Source organism: Propithecus coquereli, unplaced genomic scaffold (assembly GCF_000956105.1).
Source record: "Propithecus coquereli isolate 6110/MARCELLA unplaced genomic scaffold, Pcoq_1.0 Scaffold27, whole genome shotgun sequence".
NCBI lineage: Eukaryota > Metazoa > Chordata > Mammalia > Primates > Indriidae > Propithecus > Propithecus coquereli.
In genome coordinates, this window is record NW_012148285.1 from 14,652,544 (window position 1) to 14,671,360 (window position 18,817).

Below are 18,817 nucleotides of genomic sequence, written 5' to 3' on the forward strand. Positions count from 1 at the left end.
TATCCCATGTTTAAGCAAACAAATAGTTGGTATTTCTCCTTTCTTTAAACCGTTGGTGACATACTACATAATTCCTACTGGACTGTGCTTTTTAAACTTTCTTTGTATACATCTTGATGACAATTACATACACACATGTTTAGAACTCCCTATTGATTGGAATGACTGCACAGTATTTCATTTTCATTTATGGCTGTACCCTAATTTACTTAACCCGTCTTCCCACTGATGATATTGATATTTCCAGTATTTTTTTAATTCAAGTTGATTGAGATATATATCGAGTAATGGTCACCCTTTTAAGTGTACAGCTCTATGAATTTTGGTGAACATATACAATCATGTAATTATAATCAAGGTATAGAGTAGTCCCATTACTCCAGAAACTTCCCTAGTGCATCCTGTAGGCAGTCCCCTTCTCTCATCCCAAACCCTTGACAACCGCTGATCTGTTTTTTGTCCCTATAATTTGCCTTTTCTAAAATACTGTAGATCATACTGGATGTAGCTTTTTGAACCTGGTTTCTTTCACTGAACACGATGCATTTGAGACTCATGCATGTTGTGGCATGTATCAGCCGTTGGTTTCTTTTTATTGAGTGCTACTTGGTGGTGTGGATATACTGCAGTTTATTTATCCATTCACCAGTTGTAAGATGCTGGGTTGTTTCCAGCTTGGGGCAATCATGAATAAATCTGCCACTGGCTTTTATGTGGACATAAGTTTTTATTTCTCTTGGGTAAACACCTAAGCTTGGGATTACTGGCTCATCTTGTAAGCGTACGTATGACTTAGCAATTACCAAACTGCTTTCCAAAGTGACTATACTACTTTGTTTTCCTACCAGCAATATATTGACAGCATTTAGTATTGTCAGTTGTTTTGATTTTAGCCTTTCTAATAGGTATGCATAGTTTTTTCTACTATAAATAGTGAATAAATATCCTTAAACATATGTCCTCTGTAATTAGGTGTGAGTATATATCTGTAAGATACATTCTTAGAACTACAACTGATGGGTCAAAGGGTGTGAAAGGTTGATTAGATATTGCCAAACAGACTTTTTAGACAGTGGTGCCAATTTGCCCACCTACCACATCCTGTTTCACCACATCCTCAGCAACACAGCGTGTTACGCAATTTCAGTACCTTTTTTCTTGAGACCGAGTCTCACTCTGTTGTCGTCAGTAGAGTGCCACGGCGTCAGCCTAGCTCACGACCACCTCAAACTCCTGGGCTCAAGTGATCCTCCTGCCTCAGCCTCCCAAGTAGCTGGAACTACAGGCGCACACCATGACGCCCAGATAATTATTCTATTTTTAGTAGGGACAGGGTCTCGCTCTTGCTCAGGCTGGTCTTGAACTCCTGAGCTCAAGCAATCCTCCTGCCTCAGCCTCCCAGAGTGTTAGGATTACAGGCGTGAGCCACCGTGCCTGGCCTCAGTACATGCTTTTAAATGAAATTTTACTTTAGATGATTATAGTGTGACTATCTACCTCATAGAGTTGTTGGTAAATGCTTAACGTAAAGTTTCTAGGGCAGCGCTTGCCAGACAGAGAGTAGTAATGAATGTTAGTTATTGTGTAATTACCGCTTGTAATTAGTCAATCACATTATTGTTTGCCTCTCTGAGTTCCTCATCAATATATTCAGGAGTGCTTTTTTTCTGAAGAGCTTAAACCTTCCACCTGGAATTTAGTTAATCCCCACAAATTCTTGAGAGGCAGGCCAGGAATTCAGTCACTGTGGTTTTACAGAATAGGAAAGTCACACTGGATAAGACCTTTCTAAGGTTACAGAACAGACATATCCCACGGGATCAAAAATTATCTAGTTTGGAATAGGAATTGAATCTTCTAGATTACAATGGCTTTCAAACTTTTTTGATGGCTACCCACTTTAAGAAATACATCAGATACTGGAACATACCTACGAGGGCTGTCAGGAAAGTATCCAGCCATTGTTAATATAAGAACGGTTACATGAGTGGATACTTTCTGGACAGTCCTATGCGAAACAAAAGTTTGGGAAAACAAATTTTTCTATTAGTAACATTCCATTTCATTGAATATGTGCTCATTGATTTTGAAACCTACTATTGAGTTGACCAGCAGTTTAAAGAGCACTGTTCTAGAATCTAGGTCAAGATGTTTTTTTTTTGTTTGTTTTTTGTTTTTGGTAGGGATAGCATCTTGCTCTGTTGCCCAGGCTGGTCTCAAACTCTTGGCCTCAGAGGATCCTCCTGCCTTGGGCTCCCAAAGTGCTGGGATAACAGGCGTGAGCCACCACCAGGCCCAAGATGCCTTATTTAACCAAGATTTTTTTTTTTTTTTTGAGACAGAGTCTCGCTTTTGTTGCCCGGGCTAGAGTGAGTGCCGTGGCGTCAGCCTCGCTCACAGCAACCTCAAACTCCTGGGCTCAAGCAATCCTCCTGCCTCAGCCTCCCCAGTAGCTGGGACTACAGGCATGCGCCACCATGCCCGGCTAATTTTTTCTATATGTTTTTAGTTGTCCGATTAATTTCTTTCTATTTTTTTTTTTAGTAGAGACGGGGTCTCGCTCTTGCTCAGGCTGGTCTCGAACTCCTGAGCTCAAACAATCCGCCCGCCTCGGCCTCCCAGAGAGCTAGGATTACAGGCGTGAGCCACTGCGCCCAGGCTTTAACCAAGATTTTTGATATTCCTGGCGAAACAACTGGAATCATGCAACCTTACACTCAGTTTTGGGTACATTATTCCCATGTTCCTTCCTCTCCTAGGATTCCTTACGTGTGCTGCACTTTAAGCACCAGTGGAAGAGAACAGGTTTTGAAGAGCAAGAGGCCTGGATTGAAATCCCATCTCCACCATTTGCTGGTGGATCTTGGTTAAGTCTCTTCAGCTACCGAAGGCTATCTCCTCCTCTGTAAAATGGACATAGTCATAGGGAGGTCAACGAGCTAAGGCGTGTAAAGGATTTGGCACAGTGTCGGTCTCATAGTAAGTGCTTAATACAGTGGTTCTCCAGGTACGATCGCTAGACCAGCAGCATCAGTACCACCTGGGAACTTGACAGAAAAGCGAATTCTCAGGCCTCGCCCCAGATATACTGAGTCACAGACGCCAAAGGTGGGACCCCGCAATCTGTTCTAACAAGTCCTCCAGTTGGTACAGTTGCACGCTCAAGTTTGAGAGCCACAGCCTTAATACGTGGCATAACTGTTACCAGTCGGTACTTGAGGCTGCAGAGATGACAAGCGGGTAGATGACGCCAAGGCTCAGCTGGTTAAAGTTAAGCGCTGAAGAGCCAGCAGCGCCCTCAGGTAAAAGCTGGGAACCGCCTAAGCCCCCGCTCCCCCTCCCGCCTCCCTCCGCAGGGCCGACCCAGAGCGCTCGCTGACCGGTGGAATCTCTGGCGAGTTCACCGCCCACACAACCGCGGAGAGCGGAAATGGAGAGGGGCGGGACTGGGCGCGGCGAGAGCTGTGCGCCTATTGGCTACAGACCACGCCGCGGAGCTGAGCATGCGCAGGGTCGAGGCGCGCCGCGGGCGGCCGTTGAAAAATGGCGAATGTCACCGAGCTGAAGGCCGGTGAGTGCAAGCGGGAAGGCTTGCCGGGTGGGAAGCATCGGACCTTCATCCTACGAAAAGGAAGGGACAGGAGGAGAGCGCGCAGAACACAAGGGCCGGCATATCCGGGGGTCGTTCTGCGGTTTGAGGGCCTGCGGGGAGCATCCGGCTGGTGTGGCGGTCGCTGCGCAGGGGGGCTCTGAGAAGTGGTTGCCCGGGGCAATTTTAAACAGGTTTTGAGCTAGAGGAGGAGTCGCGGACTCTGCAGGCACCAGAGAGGTCTACAGGGCTGCAGGTTGGGCCTCTGGCGCATCTTTCTGGACGCCACCGGGAGCCCCAGGGCTTGGCCCGGGCCTTGAACTCAGGGCTGATGATGACCTTACCCACAACCATTTTTGGTGTTAGGCACAGTCCTAAACGATTTTCTTGGTTGTCTCGTTCAATCCTTGCAACGACCTCTGGAGCAGATCTTACCTTTTCATCGGGAGAAACTATTAATAGAGGCGGAAGGTTTCCTGACCTGGTCATTCTCCTCCTGTCTTTTTCGGAAAAGTTTCTCAAAGGTGGTTACATTCGAGTCATTAATAACATTTTTGCACCCTTAACTTTGAAGTAGATGTCCAAACAAGTAATAATATAGTTACCAGTGATTGAGCTTTGTGTGTTAGGCACTACCCAGCCCATGTTTTGTTTAATTGACTCCATGTAACAGCCCTATGCCCATTTCATAGATGGGGAAAGTGAGGTGCTGAGAGGTGAACTAGCTCACCCAAAGTAATTTAGCTAGGAAGAGGTAGAGTGTGGCAACCTAGATATGATGCACCAGAGCACCAAGTCTTGATCGCTGCCGCCCAATAAATAAAATCAGCTCTGGTTTTCAGGGAACTCAAGGTTTAAACCAGTAATTCTTAGAGATTGGGAGGAGAAACAATGGACTCTCTTTGAGAATATGATTCAGTAACCATTGATGTAAATGTGTATTTGGGGCACTGGACTGGTGAACAATCATAAAACGGGCATACCTCTGTCCAAAGAACAGACTTCATGTGAATCTGTGGCCCCCTCCCCAGAGAAGTACACATCACATGTAATATTGCATACAATTTCAGAGGATCTAAAGATACTCTGTGGATATAAGCCAGGTTAAGACCTCTTTCTGAAGAAATTTTTATTGTCCAGTGTTCTAAGCGTAGTTGTAGAGGGAAGGGTAAAATGATACGGAAGCCCAGAAGAAGGCATAACTCTGGGCATTAGGGGTGTCCTACACAGACTAGGGGGCCCTTTATACTTTGTTCCTGTATTTCCCAGTTCTGAGTGTGCTTTGTGTCCAAGAGAACCCCAATGAAAACTTGTTTGTCAACCATTTATCTTACATTTTGTGGGCTTTTATCTTTTGTGTGCACTCTCACATTTTTCCACTTCACCTGGTTCTAGTTCTGAGAGACAGAACTCATTATTTTGGAGAAGGCGACTGAGGCATGGGCTGGCGATTCACCATTGAAGTGGGGATGAATACTAAGTTTCCTAATTCCAGTGTCATTCTTATGTTTCTGCTGACTTTGAGGCTGTACTGTGCATAATATGGAGTAATTGGGACAGGATCCTTGTCAGTGAAAAAAATGTCCCCATCTAATTTCTAAAGATTAGATTTGGAAATTAGAGAACAGGGGTTCAGTTATGATCCTGAGAGTGTGACGAGGCTGTTACAAAGCCTTTTTATAGGCCTATTACAAAGTCTGATAGGTTATAACTACACTTAACATACCAGCAAAAAAGTTGAGGGGTTGATTTAAAAATAAGTGGAAAAAAAACGTAAAATGTCTGGTAAAGATTGTATCTTTTTAATCATATGAGCCAGGATTCTTTTTGTTGTTATTTATCGAAGCTTAAAAAAAATTTATGTCCCTACCCACATGAATTAGCTCTCTGAGCTCCCGTTATGAATTTTCATTATGGTAGTATACTTATTTGGTGCCTTTGGCAGGGTGCTGTACAGTATTAAACTATGTTTATTTCACCAATATAGTACTTTATGATAGTGTTCATTGGTAACATTAATTGAGCTCTGACTATGTTCTAGGCACTGTGGATGAGGTGTGTTTATTCTCTGGAGTTGTCATTTAGCCAGGAGGAACTATTTGAAAAAAGAAAGTTCCAGACCAACTACAAGAGATGGTGTCAATTCAGCCCCAAGCTCCTAATTATCCATATCTATACTTACACTATCTATACATATCTATAGTATAAATATTTACAGCAAAATCCCATTATCACAACTACCGATCTATGTCTTGGTGACCCTGGCTGGTCAAGAAGTTAGGTTGCATTCAGCATATACATCCCTGCCTCCTTAAGGTGGCTTTGATACAGTCATGTGTTACATTTCTGACAAGTCTTAAAATTTCAAAATCCTACTGTTTTAAAGAGTTAACTCATAATTGTCTTTACAAAAACAAAAAACCAAAACACCTTTTCATTCAGAATGGGCCATTCTATAAGGGTTCTAGATATCAAAAGTTTTTATACAAAAAAAAAGATACACTCCTTTCATGGAATGTAGTTGTTTTCCTTAATTATCTTTCTAGCCCGGAGGTTGTTAATGACCCACACAACCTTCTGCAGTGGCAAACACTCTTGAAAATATGTGAGAGACTGGGAGGGTAAGTTCAGGTCCTAGTGAGCTAACTGTCATTCAATCTCTCCCTTTCTTCCCTCACTAAAGATTATGTATTAGACTACAGACCCTGACAGTGATGTTGTAAGGACAAACTTGAATTTGCTTAAATATATTTAGAGTAAATCACTGCAGCTTGGGAACTATATTTTTGATTACAAACGTGGCTAGTGGTAGTTTGTGTAATTGTTCAGTTTGTTACAATGTTTACATTGAGAGCTGCTGTTGTGCCATTTACCTTTTAAGCATCTTTCTTTAGCGTATGCCTAAGAATGACGAAATTGACTCTATAACTGAAGCATTAATACTTTATATTGAACAGTTTTAAAGGATACCTTGGAAAAAAAGGGAGTATTAGGGCATTTAAGAGCAAGGATCCGAGCTGAAGTTTTCAATGCCCTAGATGATGACCGTGAACCGCGACCATCATTGTCTCATGAAAACCTTCTCATTAATGAATTAATTCGGGAGTATTTGGAATTCAACAAATATAAGTATACAGCATCCGTCCTCATAGCAGGTAAGTGGTTATTGTTCATCACCTAAGAGAATATCTGCTTCTCCCCTTTCTCCAGTTTTCAGAAAGTGTTTAGCCTAGATCCATTTCTATCACCATACAGTGTCATCTGGGTGACTGGGACATAAAAATCACATGGGCTCTTTCTGTAGCTTAAATTCTCATGAGGGCTGTTATACAGCAGGGGAAAATAAATGACTAAGCGCTTAAACTGGGCATATACTTTGAAAAATCGTCCATAACTCCTGATACTGACAATAAATAATTGTTGACATTTTATCCTGTTAACCGCTAATTTTTTCTATGTATATGCTTTCAAAATACAAATTAAACATATATTCTTATTTAAAAATAGAAAATGGAGATAAAAACCCTAAAATATTACTACTATGTGTTGGTTTAGGGATATACACAGATGTATGTAAAAGCACAGTATTTAAAAAGGGCTAGGCAGTGTTTAAACTCCAAACTCACTCTGGTGATGGGAGGGAAAGAAGTGGTGTTGGGGGAAGGGGGTGGGTAGTTAAAGAGAAATTTACTTGTATGTGCTGTCATCATTTTTTCAAAATCTGAAAAATGTGTATACCTGATCATTGTGACTCTTATTAAAATCATATTTTCTTTTTAGATTAATAGACTCAGTGTTCTCATGAATTTTTCCCCCCAGAATCTGGGCAACCTGTAGTTCCATTGGACAGACAATTTCTCATTCGTGAACTAAATGCATTTGAAGAATCAAAGGATAATACAATGTAAGGAATTTTTTTAAAAAAATAGGTTTTCAGATATTATTGTATTAGAGTCATAATTGCAAAGTGGTGGCTTTATTTTATTTTAATTCAGCGGGTATTTATTCAGATCTAGTGTGTATCAAGCCTTCTACTAAATCCAAGATGTGCAGCAGTGAATGAGTCAGATGAGGTCTCTGTTTGCTGGAGCTAAAATTCTGTGGCTTGAGAGTGACTAAGTATCTCTACTTCTTTCTCAGGGTAACTCCTTTTGGCTTCTTGATCCATTTCTTTTTTCTTTCTGAGGCTTTGTTCTATCATTTGTTTTCTTCATATTTAACTCTTCCTCCCCACTGCTTCCTACACTTCAACTTAAGAATCTACTCATGTCGTGGCCCGGATTGCAGAACGGGGGATGGACACAGAAAGAAACACACAGACACACACACAAGACGTACAAGACTGCAGTGGGGATTCCACCAGTCGCTTTATTCTTATACTTTTCTCTGTCCGGCAGCTACTTCCTGGCACGTGACTACCTTAGGCGCCCTGAGGAAAATACATCTTCATTCCTTCCAGAAGATTGCTTAAGAGAAGCAGACGTTTGCATCTTAACTTCTTGCATCTTAACTTCTTTATCTCATTACCGTATGCAGGACAATGAGACGCTTTGGCTTGTTTGCAAGACCCCAGGCGCTTGGTTATCTGTCATCAAGCTGTCTGTCATGAGGAATAGTTCTGTTTGGTCAACAGGCCGTGCCTGGGCCTATTGACCTCTGGCGCCAAGGATGGCACACCCAGTTTCCGCTGACTCTGGGCTTAAGCCAATTTTTGCCCAGGGAAGGTCCCTACAACTCAGATCTCTCCTCTCCTACAAAAGCCTGTCAACTCCCAACCCCAGGCTACTGCTTGATATCCTTTTTACTACCGAACATACTGCATCAACCTCTGCTTTCATTTTGCTGTTACCCTCTGCTTTGCCCTCCCTGCATCTTACACTCTCTTGTCACCATTTATGTTGAAACTATGCTCTTGAAAAGGAGGGTGACCACTCTCTTAATTCTTTTCTTATTTCAGTGTTTCTTAAACTTTTTCCAGAGGGTCCCTGACTGGCAAAAAAAGAGTCGCACTTAGGAGGCCAGAGAACATGGCTCAAAGTAGCCTTTCTCTAGCTAGAAATTTGTTTTCTCATTCTAAAAGTTCATTGAATTTTTTTCATTTTACTTCATGGTAAAATTGTGTTTGTATTATTGTACAAATATTTTAAATTACATGCCAGTTAAATTTAACTCTCCCACAAATCTTTGTGTGAAATTGATGTTCCGGGATCATATGCCACCTTTATCCTGTACTTTGTGCCAAACCCCTAATACTCTTGGGCCCTAGCACCAAGAATAGGCCTATAGGTATACATATATATATATTTCCAGTTTGAGAAGTTCAGTTTTCCTTGAGTTTCTACAGCATTTTGTAATATTGACTATTCTTCCTTAAAATACTTTTTGTCATTGTTTATTATGACCCTTTACTGTCCTAGGTTTCCTGTCTCCCTAGTGGTGCTCTCAGTTTCTTCACTGACTGCTTTAGAGTTCCTTTAAATTGTGGGCACTCCCCAAGTTTTGTCCTCCACTTTCTTTTCTTCTTGCCTGCCCGCTCCATCCCCTTTTCTAAGTGCTCTTGAGTCTTTAATAATCTGTCTATGCTGGTGATTCTGCTTTAAATTTGACCAAGCTCCTAAGCTGTGGGCCCATATTTCTGTTGGCATCTCAAACTCAGTGTGTCCAAAAATCAAATATGTTATTTTTGTCTGCTGAAACCCTCCTTGTGGGTTGCTCATATGGCCTTTCAGGTCTAAACACGGAGTCCACACTTAAGTTTTTGTCTCGTTCTCATCTCTTTACCAGTCACTTCGTAGGTGCCACTGATTCAGCCTCTGCAGCATCTCCTATCCGTTCTCACTGCCCTGTTCTGGAGCCTTCTGACTAGTTCCTCTATCTCCAGTCACTTTCTTTTCCAACTTAAGTTTCATACTGCCAACTGTCTTTCTAAAAGACAGTTATTGCTTTGTTTAGAAACATTTAATAACTTTCATTGTTTATATAATGAAGTCCAAGTTGCTTAGCACAGCGTTTTAGGCCTCTATATTTCTATCCGTCTCTAACTGTATCTGCTCACATCTGATTGTTCATTGCGCCTTGAAGACAGGTTGCAATTTCATGCTCTTTGCCTTTGCAAACTGTCCCCTTAGCCTAGAAGCCCCAGATCACTTCCTTCTTCCCCTTAACTCCTACTCGAGCATCTTTCATTTTTATTGGCCCTGTTCAGATGTTAACTCCTTTATGACATTGTTCTTTTCCTCTTCCCCCCCTCTTCCCTTCAAGTTTCTGTTTCTTTAAGATTTGATTTGTAATTTTATTACACATATATTTTATTATTTCTTATATTAACAGGTCTTCCACTAGACAGAAAACTTTAAGAAAAGGTATTTTGTGAAAGTTATTTCTGTTATATCTCACAGTGTTCTTTACAGATACCCAATAAAATGCTTATTGAGTTGAATTTCAGTTACCAAGAAAATTTATTTGGTATCTGTATAAAATCAGGGTGATTTTGATAAAGAGAGAAAAGAAAACATTTCTTAGTTTTATTGATTTGTATTTTCTTTAAAGTCTTTATGTTAATATTAAATGACTGCAGAAGGCTTTAGCAGCAATACTGGGCTTACTAAAAAGGAAGTCAATTGCCATTATGCTACATTTTAAAGCAAAAATTTAATCCAAATAAGTGTAATTTGGGCTAATGTACTAATGGAACATTGTTATAGCACTATGTATTTAACTAGTAATGTAACAGTTTGGAAATAGCATTTTAATATTAGTGTTTTACTGAGCATCTCAACTCTGTCCAGCTATGTGCTGGGTAGGTTATGATCTCTTTCTGACAGGGTTTGTAAGCAGGAGTCATGAATGAATATAACAGGCTGACTGTTTACTCATCTTGTGATTAAAAATTGACGTAAAATGCCATGAACGCCTAGAGGAAGAGCAGTGGCTAGAGTAAATCTCATTTGAGTGGGGTAGCTAGAATTAGTTTTAATTATACTGAAAGTAATAATTTTTCGTTGTAAAAATGTAGATAGCACAGAAGAGTATACATTGAAGAGTAAAAGTTATTGTTCCCCACTCTGCCCACTGAAACCTAATCTCACTCTCCAGAGATAATCACTGTTAACATTTTCCCTTATATTCATTCATACATATACTACATATTTAAAGCATTTATATGTATATTTTCTTCCACATATATAAGGTAATTGTACAACTTGTTTTTCATGCCAGCATACTAACTGATGGACGTTTAGGTTTTTTCCAGTGTTTTACGATTGCAAGAGATATTACAGTGAATGTTGGTTCACTTAAAAATAGAGTACCTGCTAAATGCTAGGCACTGTTTTAGGCACTGGAGATGTAGCCATGAACATTGTTTTCTGTTGCGTTGTTGTCTGGAAATCAATTGTTCCCAGAGTATGATCCACAGATAGTTTGTTTTGTGAAGCGTTCACCACAAAAGGGGTCTCAGGTAGGAAGGCCAGGATACCACATCCCCTCTTGGAGATTCGTAATACACGTTAGTATTGAAGTTGTTCTGAGAAATCCTACAATAAAGAAAGCCATTGTCCTCTAACTCAGGGTCTCCAAACTTATTTGACTAAATTATCTCTTTTTGGCACAATTGTTTACATCCTGCAGAGCTAGTGTTCATGGATACAGTTAATCACTGTATTTGTATGTTTGTTAAGCAAAAAGTGGGTAACACTTTAAGGAGCTTAGATTTTGACAATTTTTTGAAAAGTATAAAAATGGTACAATTGAGAACACTGGGAAAAATAAATTGGAGGAGTCTAGACTTGGAATGAGCAGTGAGGTATTGCACCGTGTAAACACCACGAGATTTTCATTTAGCGGTTGTTGGAAATGAACAACTATTACACTCTTGTCAGCTTCTTGGTAGCTTATGAGATATTTGCTGCAGATGATACTGTAAGAAGTAGGTTAATAAACAGCTTTATTTAAAAAAAGTTAGGTAACTTCTTTAAGTCCTTGTTTCTCAACTTCAATGATTTTTGTACTCACAAAGTCTGCTGTCTACATGTACTACTCATATTATTTACTTATAGATCCGCAGTGCTGTATCTAAAACCCTGAGGCCAGTGTGTTTGGAAAATCCAAATATTTTCAGGTTTTAAAAAGTAATATGGTACATATACCAAATACTATATATAGGGGAGTCTAAAATGGCATCCCACAATCCCATTAATATTTTTCAGTGAAACTTAAGAATTATCAGACAAGGTAAAGTCTGTAATAGTCATGCCACCAATGAGTTTGTGCTAAATTTATTAAGAAAATTTCAGTTTCAGAGGTTTTGTGTTCTAGAAATACACTTAATGTATTGTGAGACTGTACTTTAAATTATCTTTTTTAGACTTATTTTAAAAAATTGTAATAGCCATGAAATTGCAGGTTAAATGTAATAGTTATATATTTTTCTAATAATATTTAAAAATATCTCTTAAAATTTTAAAGTCTTAAGTAAATTTTATCATATGTTAATTTTTTCTTTTTTTGAAACAGAGTCTCACTCTGTCACAGGGGCTGTAGTGCAGTGGCAGGAGCGTAGCTCACCATAACCTCAAACTCCTGGGCTCAAGTGATCTTCCTGTCTTAGCTTCCTAAGCAGCTGGAACTAGAGGCTCTTACCACCATGCCTGGCAAATTAAAAAAATTTTTTTTTGTAGAGACATGAGCCACCATGCCCAGCTATGTATTAATTTAAAAAATAAAATTTTAAACATTTAAAATCATTTTGAACCAATTAACACTTTGGGAAAGATTGGATTCAAGTAAACAAAGGACCTATTTTATATTCCTAGATGATGCTTTTGTAAGCATCTTTTTTTTTTTTTGAGACAGAGTCTCACTGTGTTGCCCGGGCTAGAGTGCCGTGGCGTGGTCTCAGCTCACAGCAACCTCAAACTCCTGGGCTCAAGCGATCCTACTGCCTCAGCCTCCCAAGTAGCTGGGACTACAGGCATGCGCCACCATGCCCGGCTAGTTTTTTCTGTATATTTTTAGTTGTCCGATTAATTTCTTTCTATTTTTAGTGGAGACGGGGTCTCGCTCTTGCTCAGGCTGGTTTCGAACTCCTGAGCTCAAACAATCTGCCCACCTCGGCCTCCCAGAGAGCTAGGATTACAGGCGTGAGCCACCGCGCCCGGCCTGTAAGCATTTTATTAAGGAAACTTTCCTGCTTTGCTTGTGGCATGGAAAAATTGCTTTGTTACACAGTTAGTTTATTGCTGTGTAACCCCAGAATCTGGTGGCTTAAAATGATAAACATAAATTATCTGTGGGATATTTGGGAATTTGGGATGAGCTTAGCTAGGTGAAACTAGCATAGGGTCTCCCTTGAGGTTGCAGTCAAGATGCCAGTCAGGCTTGCCGTCTTCAGAAGGCTTGACGGAGGCTGAGGATCTGCTTCCAAACTACTCACTCACAGTGGTGTTGGCAGGAGGCCTCAATTCTCGCCACATGTACCTTTCTTTGGGACTGCTTGAGTGTCCTTAGGGATCTGACTTCCCCCAGAGGCAGTGATCCAAGAGAGAAAGCAAGGAGAGGAAGCCACAGTGTCATTATGATGTAGTCTCTGAAGTTGCACACTGTCACTTAACGCCTTATTCTGTTCCTTAGAAGTGAGTTCAGCTCACACTCAAAGAGAGGGCAATTAGATTCCATCATTGGAGGGGAGTATCATACTTTAAACCATTATACCAGCTAACAATAGATAGATACCTCAAAAAAATAAATTCTTTTGATTTTATTTTCAAATAGGAAATTGGAAACAGAGGAAGATATCTCTATTGTACCTCTCTTTATTATCAGCAGAGCAGCTTTCCTTTGTGCAAGGGTACTAATACAAATCTCCAGGCAGCATATTGTAAGGAAAAGAATGTGGGACTTGAGGTTCAAGTGTAAACTTTGTTTATTTACTATCTGAGGGAATCTCTAGCAAATCTCCTCTGAGCTGTGGTTTTTTCATTTATAAATTGACTGTGATTATTCTGACATCACAAGGTGAGGATAAAATAAAGAAAGGTAGGAGTATTTTGTAAACTGCTGTTTTTAAAATATTACCCATCTCTGGTGTGGCTAACATTTATATACCATTAATATGTGCCAGGCTTAGTAATAAACACTTGGCATTTATTAACTCACTTAGTGCATAACAACTCTATGAGGTAGAGACTGTGCCTACCTTTTTTGTTTAGAGAGGAAGAAATGTTTATGAGTTTGGAGAGATTAAGAATCTTACCCAGGGTCCCACAACTGGCAAGTGGCAAAGCTGGGATTTGGACCCAGGCAGTCTGGCTCTCAGGACCTAAGACCTTCTCTGGGCAAGGATTTATTAATTCAATAGACATTTATTGAATACTTGTGTATCAGACAGTGCTAGGTATTGGAAAATATTATACTGGACTTTGGAGCTTAAAAGCTGAATTCCTTTGGATTGATAGGAATTGTATTTCAGTGTAGACGTTTAAATTGTTAACATGTTTTCTCTGCATTTTAAAATTGTCATTTGAGTTAAACAGTACTCTTAAATTTAAAAGTATGAACAGTTTGCAATTTGGGTAATAATCATGCAGGTTTTTAAAGTCTAGTGAATTATTTGGCCATTTTGGTGTCACAATTTACCTTTTAAAGAATAAATATTTTAAGCTTTTCTTATTCACATTTAATTGATTTTTTGTTTTCTTCCTGCTGTAGACCTCTTTTATATGGAATTTTAGCTCATTTCTTGCATGGAGCTAAGGATGGCATCCAGAATGCATTTCTGAAAGGGCCTTCACTTCAGCCTCCAAACCCAAATCTTGGCAAACAACCGAGTTGAAGAAACCAAGTGGGTATGAGTTTTCTCAGATTCATCATTTAGCTGTCAGCAAGTATATTTTCTTACTTTATATATTTTTACCTTTGGAGGAGTTTTTCCTGAGCTTTGGAGTCATAATTTAATTCTTTTTATATCTAATATAGTTAGCCTGTTACTCCAAAAAACAAAATGCCTTTTGGAAAGAGAATGTGGGGGGGTGGGAGGGAATAACTGGGTAGAATTCTTAGATATAATTTTTATACAGAAATATTGAAAAATCTGATTTTCACATAAACTTATAGTCTTTGGAGCAACTTAGATCCTTAGCATACTGAATAAATAGCTTTTTATCAAGTGATCACTCTTTTCCTCTCCATGACTGAAGAATAAAAGGCAAGATTGCTGAATACAGAGAGAAGTCATGGGTATATGTGTTCTTTGCACTTTCGGGATACTTTTTATGGTAGAATGGTAGTTATCTACAGGTAACAAATTCTTAGGAGAATAGCCCTTATTTCTTTCAGAACGTTCACTTTTTAAATGAGCTTCCAGTTGTTTCGATTATCTCAGCAGTAGGATCCCATTTTGATCATTTGAATTGAATGGCTCAATGTTTCCACCCGTGGAAGAGAGTGGATCTGTTTTCAAGGACAGTTACAGGTGGGGCTCAGGCAGCTGGAGAACAAATGTAAATTTTGAATGTTGACATAAGCTTTCAGGAAATGCCTAAAATGCGAATTGCCTTTCGTATTTTTCCTAAACTGCTGTGAACAATATTGACCATGTTAGATATTTGCTGTCTCTTAAGGTCTGAAAGTGAAATATTTGTGAGCCAGGTTAACTTCTTTTGGAGGTTATTTCTGACTTCGCTAGGAGTTATCCTTCTATATATCTTAGAAATCTGAGCTGAGTGGAACATTGGAAAAGAAATCATTCCCACCTACTTATTTTTACGGTAGAGAAAACTGTAAGAGGTTTCCAAGACTAAGAGGTTAAGTGGCTCATCTAAGGCCTGTAACAGATAATTATTAGCAGAGTCAGCACATGTGATTGCTATTCCTGTGGACTTTTCCATTTAAAGACTATGGAGAAGTTTTCCAAATTCTCTTTTCAGGGATTGGTCAGGAACTGACGTTAGTGCCTACTATTTGGCGAGTACTTAAAAAGCAAAATAAAACATTAATTGTGCAAGTACATGAGTAAATCTCTAAAATTTTCATATAACATAAAGTTCCCTTTAACCTCTTTCCTTCTTGCCTCTAACTCCCCGATTCCCCTCCTTTCCATAGAAGGTACCCCTGTTAGCAGTTTGGGGGATGTCCTTCAGGACTCATTTCTGTGCATTTAAATGTATGTGCACTGTCACTGTGCGTATTATCCTGCAGCTGGCTTTTTTCATGTGTAGATCTCATTCTTAACTTTGTGTAGTATTCCACAGTATTACTACAATCACTCTTACGCACTGTTTTTAATTTTTTGCTTTTTTATTATTGCGATGTAACATTGTGCCTTTGTCCACACATATAAATATTTCTTTTGTGTGGATGCTTGTTCGAAGTACATACATATTTAAAAATATAGTAGAGATTGTCTAATTCCCCTCCAAAAAGACTTTACCAGTTTATACACTTGTGAAGAATATATGACAATACCTGTTTCTGTGTTCAGTTGTCACCAATGGATATTGTACACATTAATACTTGTTAACACAGCAACTCCAAGACATTGATATTATCAGTCCCATGAGGATAAATAACTTCTTGAGAAATAACTTTTCTTATTTGTAAGCTTTTTATAATCAATCTTCTTAATATTCATGGCCAATGGCTAGTAAGAGAGTTACAAGTAACAGCATTTCTTAACCAAATTCTGTTCTTTTGAGGGGAAAGTCACAGATGAGATCGCTAGCCCTGAACAAAGGAGGGAGAAAGAGAGACAGACAGATAGATACCATTATGTATAAAGTGCAAGAGACATCCGAGAGTCGAGTTCAAGTCAGTAAAGCAGCTTTGAGTGCCCATTCTGTGGAGAGCTCTCTAGAAAGCTGAGAAACGAGGATGACTGCTGAACTAATGGGAGAAGAACAGTTATTTTGCAAATTACTTTTTTGATCATCAGAAATTTTCCTGGCACAACAGTGACCTCTTGGGAATTGTCAGCCAAAATTGCAGCATGTTCCAGTAGCACACTTAAGCCTCCCGTTTACTTTCTCCACTCCAGCTTACTGTCTGAAGGCTACATAACTCTTATTTGACAGCATTGAAGAGGTTATGAAGATATTAAACTAATTATTCTTCAGATCGCAGTCTCTTATCTCTACATGAGCTCATCTAACTGAGATATTAAACACTAAAACTAAGTTAGCTTTTATTTGAAAATAAGTTCAAAGTATTCCAGGAGGAAAGTACTTCTCTCATCAAAGCTTTCAAAGTGCTGCAGAAAAATGAAGAGGGTTTAAAGAGGCATGCCCACCTTTGAAATGATAGCGAATCCATCGGTGCTGCTCCTGTAAGTGATTGTAATCTCGGAGGCAAACTCGTTTTCACTATAAATAAAAGATTTTTATTGTAAATAAAAGACCAGATTTTCATAATAGAGACAATCATCAGCTCAACTTTATTGCACATCTATCAAGCATAACAAACGTCATTGTTAAAATACTTTCCTAGAAGACCTAAAATCACTGTGTTCTAAGGAAATTGTTAATTTTTTTCTGTCCTGCAAAGTCGCCTAGGATTGAGGAAGAGAGATTTCCATCTGTTATCCAGACCTGCAAAGTGGTGTTTGCATTGAGGGTAATCAGCTGCTGCGGACTAATAAAACTGTGTGTATAATCAAATTGTCTTTAGAATCAGAAAATCCAGTAGGTGTTTTGGTGCTAAAATTTGCATTTTTCTAGCAGCTTGTCTAAATTTGTATCCTTTTTCTCCTGTTATCAAAATTGTCACTAGAAAGATTTTGTTTTGTCAGTTGTAAGAAGTGTTTGGGAGGTTAATATGTTTTCAGGAGTATAGTTTTTGCATTGCATATTTGTTGCATTTGGATATTAAGTCTTTTAGGTTCTTTTAATGTAGAATATTTCTATCCTCTACTCTTTACCCCATGACAAAAGAAATTGAGCAGAGATGTCTAGGGCCCCGCCTTTGCCATTGCCAGAGCAAAGTGTGTGGTCACAGGGCTCTGGGCTCCTCTGAACTCTCAAGGAGCTTCATTGTTTTGTTGTTGGCCTCTGAGAACATTTTCTACAATCTCTTGGATAACTGTGATTTTGGTAGTAAGATGTAAACTATGCCAGTTTTCTCCTTGCCACAAGAGGGTGCTGCTGGGAAGTATTTCTATTTGAAAATTTTTTAGTTGTGTTTTAATGGAAGAACTTTGGCAACTCTCAAAATGCTGATTGAACACCTTGTCCTTTCTTACAAATTCCATTCCTTGCATGTAAGAGATGAATTTGTCACTACTTACACGTAGGTTTACTGCAGGTTGGACTCTATTCACTTAAAGTCAAGAAATACTTTTGAGTAGTTAAGAGTGAGTCCATAGACCTAAACATTTCTGATTTCTTCAAAAGTGTTTAAAAATAATGAGCTTTTTCATTGTCCTAAACCATCTAAAGAACTCAAAGAATACTAAAAATGTAACATCCTAAAATATAGTATATGTAGATATGTCTGCCTATCTGCCTATTTTGACTTGGGATAACTATTAACATTTGTTTGTGTTTGTTTCAGATGATCACCTAAGAAAGGAGGAGGGGAAAAATACTAATAGTGAAGATGTGCGTATTTCTCAAGCAGTAAAGAAATGACACTTCCATTTGGGATATCTTATGTTAAAACTGTGTGTACTAAATAACTTATTGTCCCAATGTTACCAAAATACGCCACTAATATTTGTACTTTGTAGAGTTTCTGCAAAACACTTAGCCCCTTGTGTTTGATTGCATTTGTGAATAAAAGCTAACTGTCATCAAGCTTATTGGATTTGACTCGAAAGAAAATGAATTGTTTTTAGGAAGTATTTTAAAGGTCCTTACATTTGTGAGACGTGAAAGGGCTTTTTAGTACCCTGTACATTCTTCTAAAAAAATATATAGGTCTCTATAATCATATGCTCTGCTCTTTGACATGGCACATTAATTAAATTTTCTTTAGCTGGAATTATGCGGATTTGTAAGAACATTCAAGTTTTAAAAAAACATTAAAAGAACATTAAAACCAGAAAAAACCTGTAATTCCGTAAAGTTTGTTTTTTTCTAAAGCACCTTTTTTCAGATAACCATTTATAATTAGGTTTAAATATCTGAAGTACTATCTAAAGTTGAACTTTTAAGCTAGGTAACAATCTACTTTTTCTTTCCTTAGACCATCTTGGCTTCTACTGGAAGATTTAATTAAAAGGTGAGGGGGGGGAGTATT

At 38.9% G+C, this 18,817-nt stretch overlaps 1 protein-coding gene across 3 annotated transcripts; it reads left to right on the forward strand.

Moving 5' to 3' along the window:
* Positions 1-3,491: 3,491 nt before the first annotated feature.
* Positions 3,492-18,475, forward strand: FOPNL (FGFR1OP N-terminal like). 3 transcript variants are annotated; one of them, XM_012647681.1, is made up of 5 exons: positions 3,492-3,571; positions 6,547-6,744; positions 7,409-7,493; positions 14,297-14,433; positions 18,131-18,475. In XM_012647681.1, exons 1-4 carry the CDS (start codon positions 3,544-3,546, stop codon positions 14,418-14,420), a joined length of 435 nt encoding a protein of 144 aa, XP_012503135.1. In that variant the 5' UTR covers positions 3,492-3,543; the 3' UTR covers positions 14,421-14,433; positions 18,131-18,475. The 3 variants fall into 3 exon arrangements, with proteins under 3 accessions (XP_012503135.1, XP_012503137.1, XP_012503138.1); XM_012647683.1 differs by having other exon boundaries at positions 14,297-14,429; positions 18,131-18,148; XM_012647684.1 differs by lacking the exons at positions 14,297-14,433; positions 18,131-18,475 and having other exon boundaries at positions 3,505-3,571; positions 7,409-7,497.
* The last annotated feature ends 342 nt before the right edge of the window (positions 18,476-18,817 follow it).

Bases quoted from the DNA above. Each gene is read 5' to 3' on its own strand.
- FOPNL (XM_012647681.1), top strand. From the start codon at position 3,544: ATGGCGAATGTCACCGAGCTGAAGGCCG. The intron at 3,572-6,546 runs GTGAGTGCAAGC...TATATTGAACAG, and splicing joins TGTCACCGAGCTGAAGGCCG to TTTTAAAGGATACCTTGGAA. The intron at 6,745-7,408 runs GTAAGTGGTTAT...TTTTCCCCCCAG, and splicing joins AGCATCCGTCCTCATAGCAG to AATCTGGGCAACCTGTAGTT.